At 55.4% G+C, this 16,308-nt stretch overlaps 6 protein-coding genes across 6 annotated transcripts; 3 read left to right on the top strand and 3 right to left on the bottom strand.

The window, feature by feature from the left end:
• Positions 1 to 42: 42 nt before the first annotated feature.
• J4E90_009069 (uncharacterized protein) lies at positions 43 to 1,452 on the top strand (the record flags this gene model as incomplete). Its single annotated transcript, XM_051438590.1, has 1 exon — positions 43 to 1,452. The coding sequence occupies one exon, from the start codon at positions 43 to 45 to the stop codon at positions 1,450 to 1,452; it is 1,410 nt and encodes a 469-aa protein (XP_051287253.1).
• Positions 1,453 to 2,276: 824 nt separating this feature from the next.
• On the bottom strand, positions 2,277 to 4,566 carry J4E90_009068 (uncharacterized protein; the record flags this gene model as incomplete). Its single annotated transcript, XM_051438589.1, has 2 exons — positions 2,277 to 4,488; positions 4,559 to 4,566. 2 exons carry the CDS (start codon positions 4,564 to 4,566, stop codon positions 2,277 to 2,279), a joined length of 2,220 nt encoding a protein of 739 aa, XP_051287252.1.
• A 986-nt stretch (positions 4,567 to 5,552) lies between these two features.
• Positions 5,553 to 6,717, bottom strand: J4E90_009067 (uncharacterized protein; the record flags this gene model as incomplete). The annotated part of the gene is made up of 4 exons (XM_051438588.1): positions 5,553 to 5,639; positions 5,693 to 5,992; positions 6,065 to 6,466; positions 6,541 to 6,717. The coding sequence occupies 4 exons, from the start codon at positions 6,715 to 6,717 to the stop codon at positions 5,553 to 5,555; spliced, it is 966 nt and encodes a 321-aa protein (XP_051287251.1).
• Positions 6,718 to 8,254: 1,537 nt separating this feature from the next.
• J4E90_009066 (uncharacterized protein) lies at positions 8,255 to 10,760 on the bottom strand (the record flags this gene model as incomplete). Its single annotated transcript, XM_051438587.1, has 2 exons — positions 8,255 to 10,565; positions 10,753 to 10,760. 2 exons carry the CDS (start codon positions 10,758 to 10,760, stop codon positions 8,255 to 8,257), a joined length of 2,319 nt encoding a protein of 772 aa, XP_051287250.1.
• A 1,955-nt stretch (positions 10,761 to 12,715) lies between these two features.
• On the top strand, positions 12,716 to 14,007 carry J4E90_009065 (uncharacterized protein; the record flags this gene model as incomplete). Its single annotated transcript, XM_051438586.1, has 5 exons — positions 12,716 to 12,770; positions 12,858 to 12,941; positions 13,181 to 13,420; positions 13,528 to 13,803; positions 13,853 to 14,007. 5 exons carry the CDS (start codon positions 12,716 to 12,718, stop codon positions 14,005 to 14,007), a joined length of 810 nt encoding a protein of 269 aa, XP_051287249.1.
• A 238-nt stretch (positions 14,008 to 14,245) lies between these two features.
• J4E90_009064 (uncharacterized protein) lies at positions 14,246 to 14,860 on the top strand (the record flags this gene model as incomplete). Its single annotated transcript, XM_051438585.1, has 2 exons — positions 14,246 to 14,466; positions 14,584 to 14,860. 2 exons carry the CDS (start codon positions 14,246 to 14,248, stop codon positions 14,858 to 14,860), a joined length of 498 nt encoding a protein of 165 aa, XP_051287248.1.
• Between the last annotated feature and the right edge of the window lie 1,448 nt (positions 14,861 to 16,308).

Here is a 16,308-nt window from a genome sequence, read left to right as displayed (position 1 = left end):
CATCGCCCACGCCGGCTGGCTTCCGCTCGGACGAGAGCCTTCATGACGAGCTGGCCGCCAGACGCTACAGCAGGCAGCACGGGCGCAACCAGCCACACGGCCGACTTCTATCGCAGACAGCCTGTACTCGACCGACGCATTCACATAATCGGTGTCGGCAACGTGGGCAAATTCATTGCCCACGCCCTGCGCGGCATACCCAACCCTCCTCCAGTAACGCTGGTATTCGGGGGCTGGCAAAAGTTCAACGAATGGAACGACTCGCAACGCCGCCTGGCCCTCGTCACCGACGGCCGTGTCGACACCAGAGACGGCTACGATGCCGAGCTAGCCATCCCCCGTCTTCGCTACCATGGCCACGAGGTCGGCCTGAATCCCTCCTCGCTAGACACGACCCAAGGCCCTCAGATGCTGCCTGGCGAGTCTGCTGAGCCCATCAGCTCGCTCATCGTCTGCTCCAAAGCCCCCCATGTCCTGCAGGCCATCTCCGCCGTAAAGCACCGGCTGCACAACGACTCGGTCGTCTGCTTCCTGCACAACGGCATGGGCGTCATCGACCAAGTCAACGCGGCCGTCTTCCCGGACCCTGAGCACCGGCCACACTATATGCTCGGCATCAACTCTCATGGCATGCACGCCTCGCCACACAGTCGCTTCACTACTGTCCACGCTGGTTTCGGCACCCTCTCGCTGGGCATCCTACCCCACCAACGAGACGGCCATGCCAACGAGCCCTACACCCCCGAGTTAAGATTCTCCGCATCAAGAGATGGCAAGCCCGTCTACCCGCACCCTCCCGACAAACTCAATCCAGAGTACCCACCCCCAAGGAGCGCCAAATTCCCCTTCACGCCTAACCAACGCTATCTACTTCGCACCCTCCTCCGCACTCCAGTACTAAGCGCAGCCTCCTTCTCGCCCCCCGATCTCTTGCAAATCCAACTCGACAAGTTAGCCGTCAATTGCATCATAAACCCCCTAACCGCCCTCCTCGACGCGCGCAACGGCGCCATTCTGAACAACTACGCCTTGACCCGCACAATGCGCCTCCTCCTATCCGAGATAAGCCTCGTCATTCGCTCCCTCCCCGAACTCCAATACATTCCCAACGTGTCCCAGCGCTTCGACCCAGGCCGCCTTGAAACCGTGGTTGTGGCCGTTGCACACCGCACCAGCGACAACGTGAGCAGTATGCTAGCCGATACGCGTCAGGGTGCGCACACCGAGATTGACTATCTCAACGGCTGGATTGTGAGGCGAGGCGAGGAATTGGGTATTCGATGTGCCATGAACTATATGGTTATGCAGTTGATCAAGGGCAAGAGCATGGTGGTGCAGCATGACATGGAAGAAGAGCTTCCCCTAGTAGGGAGTAAGAAAGGGGGGAGGGCGGAGGCGGACTTGGTGATTAAGAGGGATGGCGCGGAAGCCCACAAGAAAGGCACACCGTGAGACGGCATTCGTCTTTGACGCTACGGCCAAACCTTTTGCACAGTTCGACTACACAGCGCTCCACGGGCTATCAGAATCAATACTAGATACAATCCGCAGAGCAGAATGCGCCATCAGTCGCCATGTCCTGTCCCTAGAGCGTAGATCTGCTTATATCCCGGCTTCTGATGATGCACATGTCCACCCAAGAGCCGGTAGGCATAACAGTAGAGCAATCGAAAGAACAGTAGCGTCCTTGTAATTCTCTCGATACCAAAGAAGTAAACGACAGATTGCGATTAGTAGAACTGCAGGCGATGGACATGGTCAATGTGTATATTTCTTCTCCTACTCTTCATCGTTTCTCTTTCTTGTCCTATCTTCCAAGAGCTAGTATTAGATAAAGCTATAGTACATTATGTGTAAAGACACACATCCAACATGTTTAGTCAACCAGACCAATAATACTCCTGCCCACCGCAAACCCTTCCCCCAAAGCTTCTTAACCAGAACAAAAGACTACCAGAAGAACTCCCGGTATCCATCAAACTCAAGTTCCCACCATCCCGAGACGAGAACTAGCAGCGAAGATACCTCTCTTGCTATGTGTATATCCGACAGTAACGGGTCCGTAAACCTACCCCTCTAACAAGCCACTGAAGATGCTCAACAAGTAAAGAAAAACAACCAAAGCATTCGCCTCTTACTCGCCGTATACAAACGTCAGCTAGGATAGTGTAAGATGATTGAATAAAAGAGTAATGGTCGTGTAAAACTCCAAGCACAGGACCGGTAAACAGCGAGTTACCCAACAAGAATCAGCCAGTTACTGCATCATGTATGGCTCAGTCGAAAGCACCAGGCATGCTCGTACCGGGCATCCTCAAACTAAGTCTACTGCCACTGGCATCCTTCTCTCTGCTCGGCAAAGCAGGTGCAGGGTTCGAAGAGGAGCGTTGACGCTGTAGGCGCGGATCCTCCAGCTTCGTCATTTCCTGTTCCTGTTCAGAGACCGCTGTTGCTTTCCTGGTATCGAGAGACTTGTTCACTTCGTCTTGGAGTTGAGCTTCAGCTTGCTGTTCAATATCCTTTTCCTCTTCCACTGTCAATGAGGGTATTGATGGGGCTGCAGTGACAGACTCATTCTGACTACCGTGGTGAGCTTCGGCTGACGATGTTTCGGCTTCCGGATTGGCGATTGTCTTGGACTCTGAGGTCAAAGCGTCGTTGTGCTTCAAAAGGACCGTCTTGCCAATGGAAATTCTCTTGACCTTATCACCGCTTTTGCTCCGAAAAGGGTCTTCATCGCTCTTCCTTGGCTCATTCGCCATCGACGCAGCAGAACCACCTGCTGTGATGTCTCGAGGCTCAAACGACATGATGCTCTCTTCACTCATCCTCTCCTCAATCTTCACATCGCTGTTCGTGAATGTGGGACTGCGTGGGCCATCTCGCAAAGGAACGAAGGAAGGAACCACACCACCACCAACGCGAGTCCAGAACATGCGTTCGCGAAGTCGCACACTCTCTTCCCAGGTCGACTTCTTTTCTTCATCCGTCTCTGCGCGCCAGTGCCCCGCTGCTACCATGCGTAGGAAACCAATGTAGTCGCACGTTGCCCGAACGCGACCCAGACACCAGTCACACAAGGGGTAGCGCTGAGAGTCTTCAGTATCGGAGGGCTTGAATCGAAATTTTCGGGCGTACTGATCACCATTCCTTGCTTCGCCACAAAGCGAGCATGGAAAGATGGGAACCCGAAATTTGGATGGAGGAGCAGGGTTCGGCTCTACGACCAGGGAACCAGAAGTGATGCTGTTCAGTACCGTGCGGCGTGCCATCCATGAGAGACCGGGGGCGATATCCAGACGCAGTGTTGGCTCTATGTCCTCGACCAGAGCACGTTTATAGAACTTCTCGTCCTTGAGGTTGGGCATACCAGCAGTGGCTACAGATTCGCGAGGTGAGTTGGTAGCCGAGGTGGGCGACTTGGAGGGCAGCGACGTGGTGGAGCTGTTGGTCAGTGATGCCAGTCCCAGCACATTCAGGCTGCTGTAGTTGCCGCTGGATGCGCGACTTGCTGGGGCAGAGGAACGGGCGCTGATCTTGAGCATGTCCTGAAACTCGTTGAAAGCGGCAAGATCGGAGCGTAGTACGGGATGGATAAGATGCGAAAAGTGGAGGGGATGATCGGGGCTGATGTCGTCGGTTCCCGGCGTGGTGGGTGTCAGGTTCATGGCCTCGAAAAGCTTGCTCATCTTGTCGGCCGGAGCGATGCCTGGTGTTGACGGAGCGGTGGTTGCAGTGAGAGCGTGGCTTTCGTTGTCGTCGCCATGAGAGCTCATCCTCTCGACAACGGCCTTGAGATCGTGCAGCTGGTCCTGGAGGGAGTGTTGCAGGACGTCAGCGTCGCCCAACTGCTGCTTGAGTTGCTCGCCGCGTTTCTCCGAAGCCTCCGTCTCTTTGCGCGCAGCTGCAACCATGACGTTGGCCTCTTCGAACAGGGCAGCCGTCAAGGCCTCGACTTCGCTGTCCGTCTTGCGCTTGGCAGCTTCTGCGTGGGCTCTGCGTTTGCGCTCCTCGCGCAGCTCCGTGGACAGCTGCTTCTCCATCTTGTCGTAGACGACCTTGTCCACCAGCAGCCCCGTGGAGAGCTTGGCCTCATGGGCCTTGACCTGGGCCTCGAGGTGGGCCAGCTTCTCGCGCGCGGCGTCGAGCTCGTGTCTCGTCTGCTGCAGTGCATCGTCGAGCATGGTGGAGTGATTGATGGCGTTGATGAGCTTGGTGCTGAGGGTCGAGACTTCCTGGCTGAGGTCGGGGTGCGAGTCGGTCGAGTCGTGGCGCGACAGAGGCGGCTGTGGAGTGGCCGAGCGCGGGTCGGGGATGGTGTTGATGCCGTCGCTTTCGGACTGCGATTGCGACTGGGCGGTTTTGGCGAGCTGTGGTGTCGACATGGATCGTGTGACATGGCTCTTGGGCATGGGCGACAGAGAGCGCAGTCGCGAGGGCGTCATTGCACCTGAGCCGTGGACCCAGGGGGCCGAGTGGGCTATGAAGCTGGTGGGAGAATGGACGTTAGCGATGGCCCACGCAGCGCCTCGCTCGGCCAACGTGGACGTACGAGTACTCGGCCATGGCAGATGGCGATGCAGGCAATGTGCTATGTCGTCGCAGGCATGACAGAATCCAACCGAGCGAAACAGCACGAGGGCGCGGCCGGCCGACGGGGTGGACAAGGAGTGACGTGACGAAGAGCGTCTGACAAACACTGCGTGATGGACCTTCAAACAACGACGACGACGACGACGACGACGCTCGCGTCGGGCGCCTACGCTCAGATCGCCTCCCAAGCCCCCGCGCGCGCCGCCGCCAATCACACACAGGCCATGACGCCGCCCGCGCCCGCCCTTGCCTGCTGCAGGCCTGCTTTTCTGCACCGCCACACCCAAGTGGCTAACACGGACACTGTCGCACGCTGATCCAATCCACTTTGGTCACCATGGCAAACACGCCAACCACGAGCAAGGGATACGCATACTCCATTCCACACTAGCTTACATGCTTCATCCCCAAAAGGTTGCTTGTTCAAACGCGACACAAAGAGAAAAGAAAACGACTGACATTATCGCATCGACGTCTCGCACCCCGTCATGACAAGCCGCGAGCCAGCGGTGAATTCCCCCACGTTGTCCACCATGTCTTTCCCCCCTTCGACCTTTCCGCGCTTTCTCCAGTGCTGTTGCCTGTGACGTCCACATAAAACATTGCTCTGATATCCGCCCTCTTGTGTCGCCGCCAACCATGCCAAACGCCAAGGCTAGCCACCGTCGTCGTCGTTGAATCGTCCGGGAAAGAGAGGGCCGACCGTCGTGTCCTTTGTCGTCGTGTGCGTGTAACGGTACTGGAATGGCAAGAATCAACGACAGGATTGTGTACAAATGCTAACGGCCGTCCGCAAGCCCATGGCGGAAAGGGGGTAAGGAAATCGAGATGGAGCGTGTTTCGCGTCGTTCGGCATCGGGTCTCGGGGGTGGGCTAACGATTGCCATCGTCTAACGACGCCCAAACCTGCTGTAAGAGAAGTTCGTATTGATTCTGAATGAGTGTGGTCATGGCTACTTCTAGCTTTTCTTGGTGCGAGGAGACGCTGCTCTGCCGCTGCCAAGGCTGGGGACGTACTTTTGTTTCTTCTCTGCGGGCTTGAGAATCTGCATACCCCATTAGTACCTGTTCGACGCAACCTTGTGCGCCTAGAGCTTACCTGGAAGGAACACAGCAGACTCTCGTCAACGCTCATCATCGCGCCAGCGTTGTCAAATTCACCGCAGTAGTTGGGTGCGCTGAACAGTGTTACGAGCTGGCGCTTGGAAAAGAACTCGTAACCGTCTTCGACAACTTGATGCGCACGGCAGATGAGGTCCATGTCATGCTTTTGCAGGAAGCGCGATACTACGTCGGGCCCGAATGTGAAGCTCACACCTCGGTCATTCTCGCTCCATCCGGTAATGTCCTTGTCTGGGTCGGACCAGAGAAGGTCGCAGAGGAGACCGCAGTCGGGAATCTGTCCTTGTTAGCCTGTGCGCTTCATGGACACTGCAGTTGCAGTTGCAGTTGCAATTTGAGCCTGACTCACGTCCGTGGGTCGCATGACGCGCCTGATCTGTTCCATCGAGTTAAGGTCTGGGCTGAGACCGCCGTGCATAGTGAAGATCTTCTCGTCGATGATGGCGGCAATGGGTAGGCAGTTGAAGCAGTCGGTAAACGTCTTCCACAGCTTGATGTTGTATCTTCGTTTGCACTCGTCGTAGAAGCCGTAGATGCGGTTGATGGAGGCGCACTCGTGGTTGCCACGGAGGACGAAGAAGTTCTCGGGGTACTTGATCTTGTACGCCAGCAGAAGGCATATCGTCTCGAGAGACTGCTTGCCACGGTCGACGTAGTCGCCTAGGAAGAGGTAGTTGGCCTCTGGAGGGAAGCCACCGTACTCGAAGAGCCGCAGCAGATCATAGTACTGGCCGTGGATGTCTCCGCAAATCTGAAAGGCAAAGCAGTCAGTAGGTGCTCAGAAGCCAGATCTCGGGCTTCGCAGCACTGCGCGTTGTGACTGACCTTTATCGGTGCCTCGAGCTCGAGCAGGATAGGCTGTGAGATGAAGATTTCGCGTGCCTTGGTGCATAGATAGCGGATCTCCGTCTCGAGCAGCTGTACCTGTTTGCCAGGCCGGCTGCCACGGACCTCGAGCAGACGGTCTATGATGGAGTCCAGGTCCACCTCGTTCTCGGCCATAGCTGGGACTTGCTACTGGCACTGGTGTGGGTGGCTGAAGGTGCAAGGGAAGACCTCGCGCGGGTGGGTGGGAGAGGGCTGCGCGTAGCACTGGCGGTAATTCTCCTGCACCGGGCGTGTTAGCAGTGCCCTATGCCTTGGGGGCTCCAATGGGAATGCCGACGTACTTCTGATCTCAAAGAGTCGGCCGGATCGGGTCGTGGGTGGTCGACGCTATGGGCGGGTGGAGTATGGCTCAAAGCCCCTCAAAAGCGCCTGGCGGCAGAGCTGGGATCACGCGACGAGTGGGGCGGCTGCGATGTGCGCTGGTCAATTGTGCTTGTTGAGACGGCGATACCTGTGCGGGCTGCTGCTGCGTCGTGGGCAGGCGAGTGCGGTGCAGTGGGGGGGGGGCCGCTGAGGCGTTGTTGTGACCGGAAGCCTGTCGAGTGGGATGCTAAGAGTAACTTCACCGCCTGTAGCAAGCGGGGACGGTCTGGCTGCGAGGACACTGGGGGCGAACGGCGTGCGACTGCTCAACACAGTATACCTATGGGATCGCGCGCGAAGTGTTTGTATACGCTGATTTGTAGGCCGGGTTGGGTTGCGGTGGTGAGAGGATCGCGCCGCCCGAGTAGTAGTTTTGCAGCGTTTCAGTTAGTCCTAGGCTGGGGCTGCCTTGGCACCAGAGCGTGCTAGCCCAACACAGACGCGCGTCGGACCTGGGAGAGGTTGCAGACGTCTCGACTGCCTTGCGGAATCAACTGTAGAGGGTGCAATTATTCGCGAGTCTCTGATCTGCGCAAAGCTTCTGGCTTGGGTGTATCTCCTCCTCCAGCTATTGCCGAAGCCCTTCACTCTCACCCCGTTTCCAACCCAGTCTTTGCCTGTGTTTGCCGTCTCCAGTCAATGTCCCACTTGAGCGCCTGCAGCACCTCACGCGTTGCATACATCTTACATGTCGCAGTAGTCAACAATACATGCTGAACGTGTGCACCCTCTGCGAGGAAACTGCTATTGTATTTGTAGTCATGCGAGCATTCACTGCTAATGCGCGCTTCATGATGCAATAGATCAACCAACGCCTGCCTTCTTCCTTGGGCTCCCTCACCAGAACGTAGACGACGCTAACAAGCAACACAAAGGGAACAAGAAGCTACGCACTCATCGCCAAAGGTAACGGGCAACCAACCTACAGTGCGCCGGCATAGAAGTTATCTTACACTATCCATTCAACCAGGAACATGGCCGTTATCCTCCCAGAGGAGAACACGCAGAAATGCAACACGACCGCCTGTTGACAAGGGAGAGGAAGAGATGCCGCCGATAAGGTCGAAACAGCCTCGGAAAATGGTCTCGATCGGTCCCACGAGCGTGACAAACTGCGACGCTCAAATTCGACTTACATCTATCCAACGCCTTGCCCGAAGCCCCGTGAATGAATTGATGAACAAACTATATAGACAAAAGCGTCCGCTTCCGGAAGCTGCAGTGCGAGTCTGGCAAAGCGAACAAATTGTTTTGGGTATCGCAAGTGGACAGATCGGGGGAAATTAGATCAGCCAAGTGTACGACCAGAAACGATGCTTTGGCTCGGTGTACGAGGTAGTGTTGGCCGCATGGTAGGGGAGCTATACCCACGATCCGAAGGAAAACTATTGACCGATGTGTTGTCCCAGCTCTCGTCTCCTAGCGCGCTAAGCCATGTGTTACCGAAGTCTTGCCGAAGGGCTTCGATCTTCTTCTTGTACAAGTCCTCGCTGACGTCGAATTCCGTTGATTCCGGATCGGCGGTTTTGGTCGGGGGTGCGGTATCGATTGAGGGCAACTGTTGGTGGCTTGTGTGAGGTTCGTGTGCGACTGTACGCTCCTCTAAAATACTCTTCTTGGTAGGATCTCCAGAAACTTGTCCCTTGGACGGCTCTACAAGCCGGGGCGTATCCGTGGCCAATGTGTTGCTTGCAGTCTTCGTGATCTTAGGGGCTTGTCCGACGACAGTATCCTCGTATGCCAACCCTGTCAAACTAGAGTGCGATGACGACTGCAGCGAGTCGGTCTGAGAGAGCTCGACAATTCTCCTTTTAGGGCCCTTCTTCTTCTTTTGGGAACCTTGTGCACTGCGCCCACTCTTGGTGCGTTGCAGGGAACCGGTACGCTGAAGCACACCTGTTATGTCGGAGGAAGTATCGACAGATTTGACAACCTTTGGTGGTACGTGTCGCGGGGGTTGCGAGTCATCCTCGGGTGGCGGCTTAACGATGGGAACACCATGGCGTTCAGGAACTCGGTCAACGAGTTGCTTCTTCTCAGCATTGCTAGGTCCTACAGAATCGATGACAATATCTTCCGTATAGCCTGGCGTCTTGCGGAACAGATTGAAAATGGTCACTCTATAGGTGGAGTGCGTCTTGCAAAACGGATTGCGATTGACATAGATATCAGTTATGTCGGGAACACCAGTCAGTCGCGCAACTTCTGTAGGATCAGTCAACCTGTTATCACGGAAATCGACCCGCTCCAGAGATAGCAGTCGCTCAACACCAGCCAACGATGTCAAGCGGTTGGAACGAAGGTTGAGCGTCGTGATGGCTGGCAGCGGGTTACGACCCAAAGAGTGCAAGCTGTCAATCATGCAATTGGACAGGTTCAGTGCGCGCAAACAGGTCAGGCTGGCAAGACTGTCAGGAATCTCAGCAAACAGATTGGCAGAAATATCAAGAGACTGTAATGTGTTTGCCAAGGGAGCCAGACTTGCAACTGATATGTTGGTCAGAGCATTGTCGGCCAAGCTCAGATGTCGCAAGAAGCGCCACTTGGTTGCAGGAAACCAGCCCATGGAGAGGAGGTTAGAAGAGCTGCCTCTTGGGGTGGTAGAGCGCACGCTAGAACTAGAACTCCCAGACGAGCGGCGGATGTTGGGTGCATTTGTAGTGCTTCGACCATAGGCATGGGACGAACCATGACGAGAGCTTGGGGGCCGCGTGGGAGAGGTACTGCGCTGTCGCTGGCCCGTCTTGGACGAATTCTCCGGCGCCACGACCGCGCTTCTTGGGCTTGTGCTCTGTTTACTGGCGGAGGTAGGGGAAAGTGGTGGAGATTCTGATGGCGCCAACTGACCAACCTTGGCGGACGGGCTTGCGGTAGACCAAGGCGCGGAAGAAGCGTGTGTCTTTGCCGACCGTCTACGACGCTTGTCCATGTCGTCCAAGACGACATTGATAAGAAGGTCAGCGGGATCGTCAACACCTGCTCGCTTGACAGTAAGACTGCGAAGGTTTTCGGCCAGGCGGTCCCAGCCATAGAATTGCCGAAAGTCTACATCGTGAATCTCAAGCGCAGTGACATTCTTGAAAGCGAACAAAGGGACGGCGGTGTCGAAGGGAAATTCTTCATAACCCGCAATGAGACGAGCTTTGTGGTCAGGAGACAGCCTCAGGCAGGGAATCTTAGTAAATGCAGAGTAGAGATATCGCAAGTCTTCCTGGAGTTGAACTTTCTGTTTCTCTGCCTTGGCTTCACTGTTTGATCCAATACGAAAGGTGGACCAAAGCGAGGACATGCCTGACATGACACTGCGAACGCTCGACACTGAATGTATGGAGTCGCGGTCGGAAGACTTTGTTTTGCTGCGCTGAGCGCTGCCGAGGAACGAGACATAGTTTGCGGGTGAAGCGTCCGTATGGATGTTCTCCAGTCGCACATTCATGGGACCAACAGGTATGCCGAGCTCCTCGAATCGAGAAAGGATGTAGAAAAGATGGTGGGGCGTCAATGTGAGCTTGGCTGGCTTGATGGACTGTGAGGTGAAGGTCAGGGACGGCAAAGACAGGGCGGCGGCCCAGACGCTTGACGACGAGGATGAGGGCGGACTAGCGGGGCCGTTGGGAGACGAGGGTGAGATAATGGCCTGGCCATTCTTGGGCATCTGCCGCTGCAGTTGCAGGGCGTTGGCGAGGGCCTTTTCGTGGGTTCGTACAAAGTAAGCCAGATTCTAGAGCCGTGTCAACGCATGTTCCGAGCAAGGCCAGTCATTGAGAACCGCACCCTTATGAAGACGTGGCCATCCTCGGTATCCATGATGAGAAAGCCGCAGACAACGACGGCTGCATGTAGGGCGCCGGGGCTGTCGTAGCAAAACACGACGTTTACTGGGAGGGAAGGCGCGGTGCGAGGGCCGTGGAGGGAGGGGACGAGGTGCCTCCGGGGCGGTAGCGGCGACCTAGGTACTGCGCCAGTCAGCGAGGCACTGGGGACACAGAGGAGGGTAGAGTAGAGTGAGAGTCAGTCATGGTTGGGATGCTGGCGAAGAAAGTCTTGGCGGCGGGGGTTGGACTCGACCTACGGAGCGCGAGGTAGAAGCAAGGAACTGCGGACAGGCAGCACGATATGCAGCGGCGCAGGACAGAGCTGCCCAGGGCTTCAAAATCCGCAGCACACACAGCGCGGCCAGGCCAGGCGGCGAGTACTGGCGGCGAGCCAAAGACTGGCGCGGCGACTGCGGCAGCGGAGGCGCGGGACGGGCGTGTGCAACAACAGGAACCGACCAAACCAGCGCTGCTTCGCGTTCGGGACGAGCACAACGGTGCTCGACAATGGGCTTGGGTGGGGCTCGGGCAGTCGAGCGAGCACCTGGGAAATTGGATGGCTTCCCCAACACGGCTTGCCGCCTTGGAACGCCCGGTGCTGTCGAGGGGGGCGTTGAGTCTGCGGGAAGAAGCAAGCAAGAGACGACGGTGAAAGCGCCCGGGAGCGGCCTTGTTGGAGTGCAAGCTTCGAGGGTCGAGTTTGGCATCAAAAGTCAAGTCAAGAGCTGGTAGACACGTGATTGGCTCGCGCCGCGCACCCTGGAGGAATGTCGCGAGATGTGGCTGCCGTCAATCTTCTCCAACGCCGTGCGACATGCGGGATCCAGCGCTTTCCAGCCTGCCAGCTACCAGTGGCAGCGCCAGTCAAAACACGGCCAGGTGTGCGTGACGTCCGCGCACACATCGAGCAGGAGGCCAAGCACACCGCCCGGCCCGTTTCGTGGCATCGACGTACGCACAGAACCATTGGGTGTTTTTGGGCCTCATACCCTTCGAACACTAGGTGCCCAAGCATCCCAGCCACGAGATTCTCGCATGACAGGTGCCACATCCCTGCACCCGGCCCTCACATGCTGCAGCAGGCCATCCTGCTCTTCTCTCAAGAACCTCGCGCACACGTCGCAGTGATTGCACTATCGCATGCTCGACTGTCGGTGCAGCTAGTCCATGTCTGCTCTGCAACCCTTCGCTATCCTCCTCTAGTCACATCACGACCGTCGCAAGTCTGCCGCCGAACTGGCGCCATTGGCGGTGAGGCCTCATGAATCCCACTCGACCGTTTCGTCACCTCTCAGTGCAGCGTACCAAGCCCGTACCTCTCCGTCCCTCAAGTCGCTATTCTTTTCTCCTTCGCTGTCTAGCTCGGGATTGACATCACCTCGCATGTGTCCCCTAGACAGCCTCCACCAACACTACTGAACTGACCCACTGGGTACCCATAGTTTGGGACAAGCTTTTGTAGATATTCCAACTCGCATGAAAATGTTATCAGATCCCTGGTATGGCCCTCCAGCAATGCACGTCGTCACATGGACTTGATATCTTTCTCCCAGACTACCATGTACTCATATTCGCAAACCAACTCTTCAATTTGTCACTCTCAGCATCCCGAGGTCATGTCAGGTAGAAACCACCTCGGCGAAGGTCGAATGAACTGCAAAAGCCAACCCCAATAATAAAAAATGGCATGGCAGATGTTTTCATCACACTCGCAGCACTTGCATCAGCACAGTTCTGACATTTAATTTCTCAAACCCCTCGTGGCATAATAGAGACGCTGGTTGTCTCTGCATCGCATGTGCTTCAATGTCGCCTGGACCGTGCGCATAACATTACCCCACCACCCCACCTCAAAACCACCTTCACAAACACGTACGCCGCAGCCTTACCAATAGCCAAACAACGCTCAGGTCAAACAAGACAAGAAACACGCAATGCTCGTTATAGAGACACACAAAGATGTACCCACCAAGGCAGGTGGTGATATGAGTATGTTACTGCATGCCCAGGTGTGCCGTCCATGGGTGTCACGAGAAGGTTGTTACACGGAGGCTAATTTGTATGCTCGCCGTCCAGGGGTCTTCATCTTCCACCCTACTATTGCCAACTACCCGAAGGCCAAATTCCCGGCTGTCGTTGTATTCTCCGAAATATACCAAGGTACGTGCGTTTGATTTGATTTGATTTGTCTTGAAGTTTTCCAAGTGCATTCGTGCGCTTTGACGACCTCGGGAGTAAGAATAGATGTAGCCGCCTGCTTGCACGACCCCAAATCTTCTATTCTATCTAGTTCACCACTTGAACCTTATCATTCATCTTTTTACTCTCCAAGGACCACCTATGTGTCCCCATCATCCGTCTATGCTACCTGTTTCATCTACTAATTGAGCTTTGACAAGTCACTGGGCCCGTTGCTCGCTTTGCTCGTCAAATAGCGTCCCGAGGATATATCGTCGCAGCACCGTCCTCATACCACGAATTTACTGGTCCCGAGCCTCTGGCGTACGACGGTCCGGGTACGGACGCTGGGAACGAATGGAAGATCACAAAGACAGTCGAAGCATATGACGAAGATGCCACGCTTTCCATTGACACCCTGCTTGAACTGCCAACGTGTAATGGCCGTGTTGGCGCTACCGGTACGTTGCCGCCATCTTGTATCTTGTCCTTATTCAGTCCCATCTCCATTATACCCCTTTCCCACTCAACTTCAGCGTTCCCATCAATCCAGGCTAACCGTAAGCAGGCATGTGTCTAGGCGGTCATCTAGCCTATCGTTGCGCTTTCGATCCCCGCATCTCCAGTGCAATGTGCTATTTCGCAACCGATATCCACAGCTCCACGTTGGGTAAGGGCAAAAAGGATGACTCACTCGCTCGCACCAAGGACATCAAAGGAGAACTGGTCATGATCTTTGGTAAGATGGATACTCATGTCCCAGCCGAGGGTAGGGATTTGATTAGACAGACGCTTCAAGAGGCTGGAGTAACATTTTCATTCTACGAACCAGCTTGGGCACAACGTGAGTTCTGTATCGGCGCGATTATGGAAACAACACTCATACGCTATAGACGCTTTCATTCGCGACGAACTTAGCAAGGGCCGGTACGATGCTGCGTTGGCGGGGATCTGCTTTGAGATGCTCAAGGAGCTTTTCGATCGGACGCTGCGAACTGACCTCGGGCCAAAGAGTGGTGGTGACGTCGAGGTCGAAGATATTTGTTAGAATGGATCGGGCAAACGGACGTGGCACACCATGTTGTGATGTTCCTGTCAGGGTACAAATTGATGGACGACGAGCCAATAAGCCAATGCGGAAGCCGGCGACGTGCCCACCCGCGCCAAGCCCGAATGCTGCTCTAAAAAACGGCTTGAAATCGCCATGTCGATGCCTTGAATCCCCATTGCCTGCCACCACACCCGAGTCTACCTGCAAACCACATATCACCACCGAATCGCTCAACATGCCTCGTCAACGCTCTGGAACCGCTCCTCCTCGTCGCCCGCAGGTACCAGCCGCGAAGCAAGCAACCACTGCTCCTGCGCCCGCTTCTTCGCGCCCTCATTCTACGGCGGCAGCTCCCCCACACGCACCAGCCAGCGCTCATGCGCCTCCTCAGCAACAGGCGCAAGCTCCCACGCCGCAGGGACCCGGCTTGTTTGGGCAAATGGCTAGCACTGCTGCGTAAGTAGATCCTGCACCCACCTTTGCGCCACCTGTTTGCCACTACGCGGATACTCTCTGCATCCGAAACCGGCCCAATGCACCAACATGCTTATACATGGCTGACCTTCACAACAGCGGTGTCGCAGTAGGTTCCTCCATCGGCCACGCTGTCGGAGGCTGGTTCGGAGGCGGTTCATCTGCCCCCGCCGAAGCTTCGCCCCAGAACACCGAGTTCTCTGCCCAGCACCAGCCCGCCGACACCGCATCCGCCCAAATGGCGCAGTCCGGTCCTTGCGCAAACGATGTTCAGACCTTTCGCAAATGTATGGATGAGAACCAAGGTAGTCTGACTATCTGTGGTTGGTACTTGGACCAGCTCAAGGCGTGTCAAGCGGCGGCTGGCCAGTACTAGTGGAACGGACAGGGTGACAATGTACTGGTACAGCATAGATAGCGAACATGGCATATTTCGCCATCATGGTCAATTTCTAATGTAGCATCAAATGGACAACGCAATTACCTTGGTTGGTTCAACATACAGTCATCCTCTCCTGCACCGGTCCCCCTCAATATCCCCCCTCATCTCCGGAAACGTGTCAAAGAATTTTTCGTCTACCGACCAATACTTCAGATCCCCGTGGTATCGCTCAAACAGAGGACTAGGGTAATGGGTTCCACTGCTATCATCGAGGAAGAAAGCGTCTTCAATGGGAAAAGGCCAGTCGAAGCGCAGATAGCGCGAGTAACAGCATGAGAGATCGGTATTTTGGAAGATCGTGGCATGGTTATTCAAGAGGCGGGAGCGGAGGGTGGGCCAGGCAAAGAAGTCAAGGGCGATGGGGTGGGCGGTGGATGACTGTGAGAAACTGATCGTGGTGTCAGACGGACGGACGGACGAAGGAGTGAACTGGGCTGGCGTGGCATGGGGGAATATATGCGGGTGGGTAGGTAGGTGAGAAGGTTACCTTGGACGGAGCCAGTCGGGTACTCTGTCTAATTCTTCTTTTCTTGCGTTCAGATAATACTATCACACGCAGATCAGCTTCCTACTTTGTATGCTTCATGCATGGTGAGCTGACGTCGACGTACCTTGAGCAGTTTGAAGCTCTTATACGCCACAGCCAGCCTCTCTACATTGGGCAAATGAACAAACAGTAACTCGTCGACCTGTTTCAGAATGGTAAGCGCAGGACTTTTCTTCCATTCTAACGAGGCTAAGCTGTTCCAACCCTGCTTTATGCCAAGGTATAGAAGTCCTGCTTCTGCGATATCGACCGGCACTAGATTGTGGCACGAAGATGAATACTTGTCAGAATTGCCTGAGTAACGACGATTGTAGGTAAAGACTTTGCCAAAGAGTTCGTTGCTCTTTTTCCAAATAGGGCAAATGGAGGATGAGGCTAGGGGGGTGGGGTTGTCTGGGTTGCCAATGTGGAGGATTGTTGGAGAGGGACAACGCCAGTTTGGGCCGAAGATCTGTAGGTAGTTCTGAGTCAGCCAGGGAAAGAAGACGATGATTAACATACTTCTTCCATCATGGGCGCCCATGTTGCTGTAGCTGATGCATGGGCCCAGTGCTGGCCTCCTCCCTTTTCTTCTGCTGAGCTCTTGTGTACAGGCGGGAGAACGGGCTCCAAGCTAAGTGGTTGATTCGACCCCACAGGCGGCGGAAATAGATCTGGCATTACTGTCATACCATCAAGATCGAGCGAGCGCATTGTTTCAGAAGAACTATGGGTGGTGGGCTGGTCGATGGGCGCCGGCAGAGATGCAGGTGGTCTCGTCATACTGCTAGACGAGACAATGCTTGGCTTAGGCGATTGCTGCCCTAGCATCCAAAGTGAGTCAAGGGTCAGTGCT

Source organism: Alternaria incomplexa, assembly GCF_024043165.1.
Source record: "Alternaria incomplexa strain BMP 0042 chromosome Unknown scaffold_15, whole genome shotgun sequence".
Taxonomy (NCBI): Eukaryota; Fungi; Ascomycota; class Dothideomycetes; order Pleosporales; family Pleosporaceae; genus Alternaria; species Alternaria incomplexa.
The sequence above is the reverse complement of the archived record's forward strand: the minus strand, read 5'-3'. Positions and strand labels throughout refer to the sequence as shown.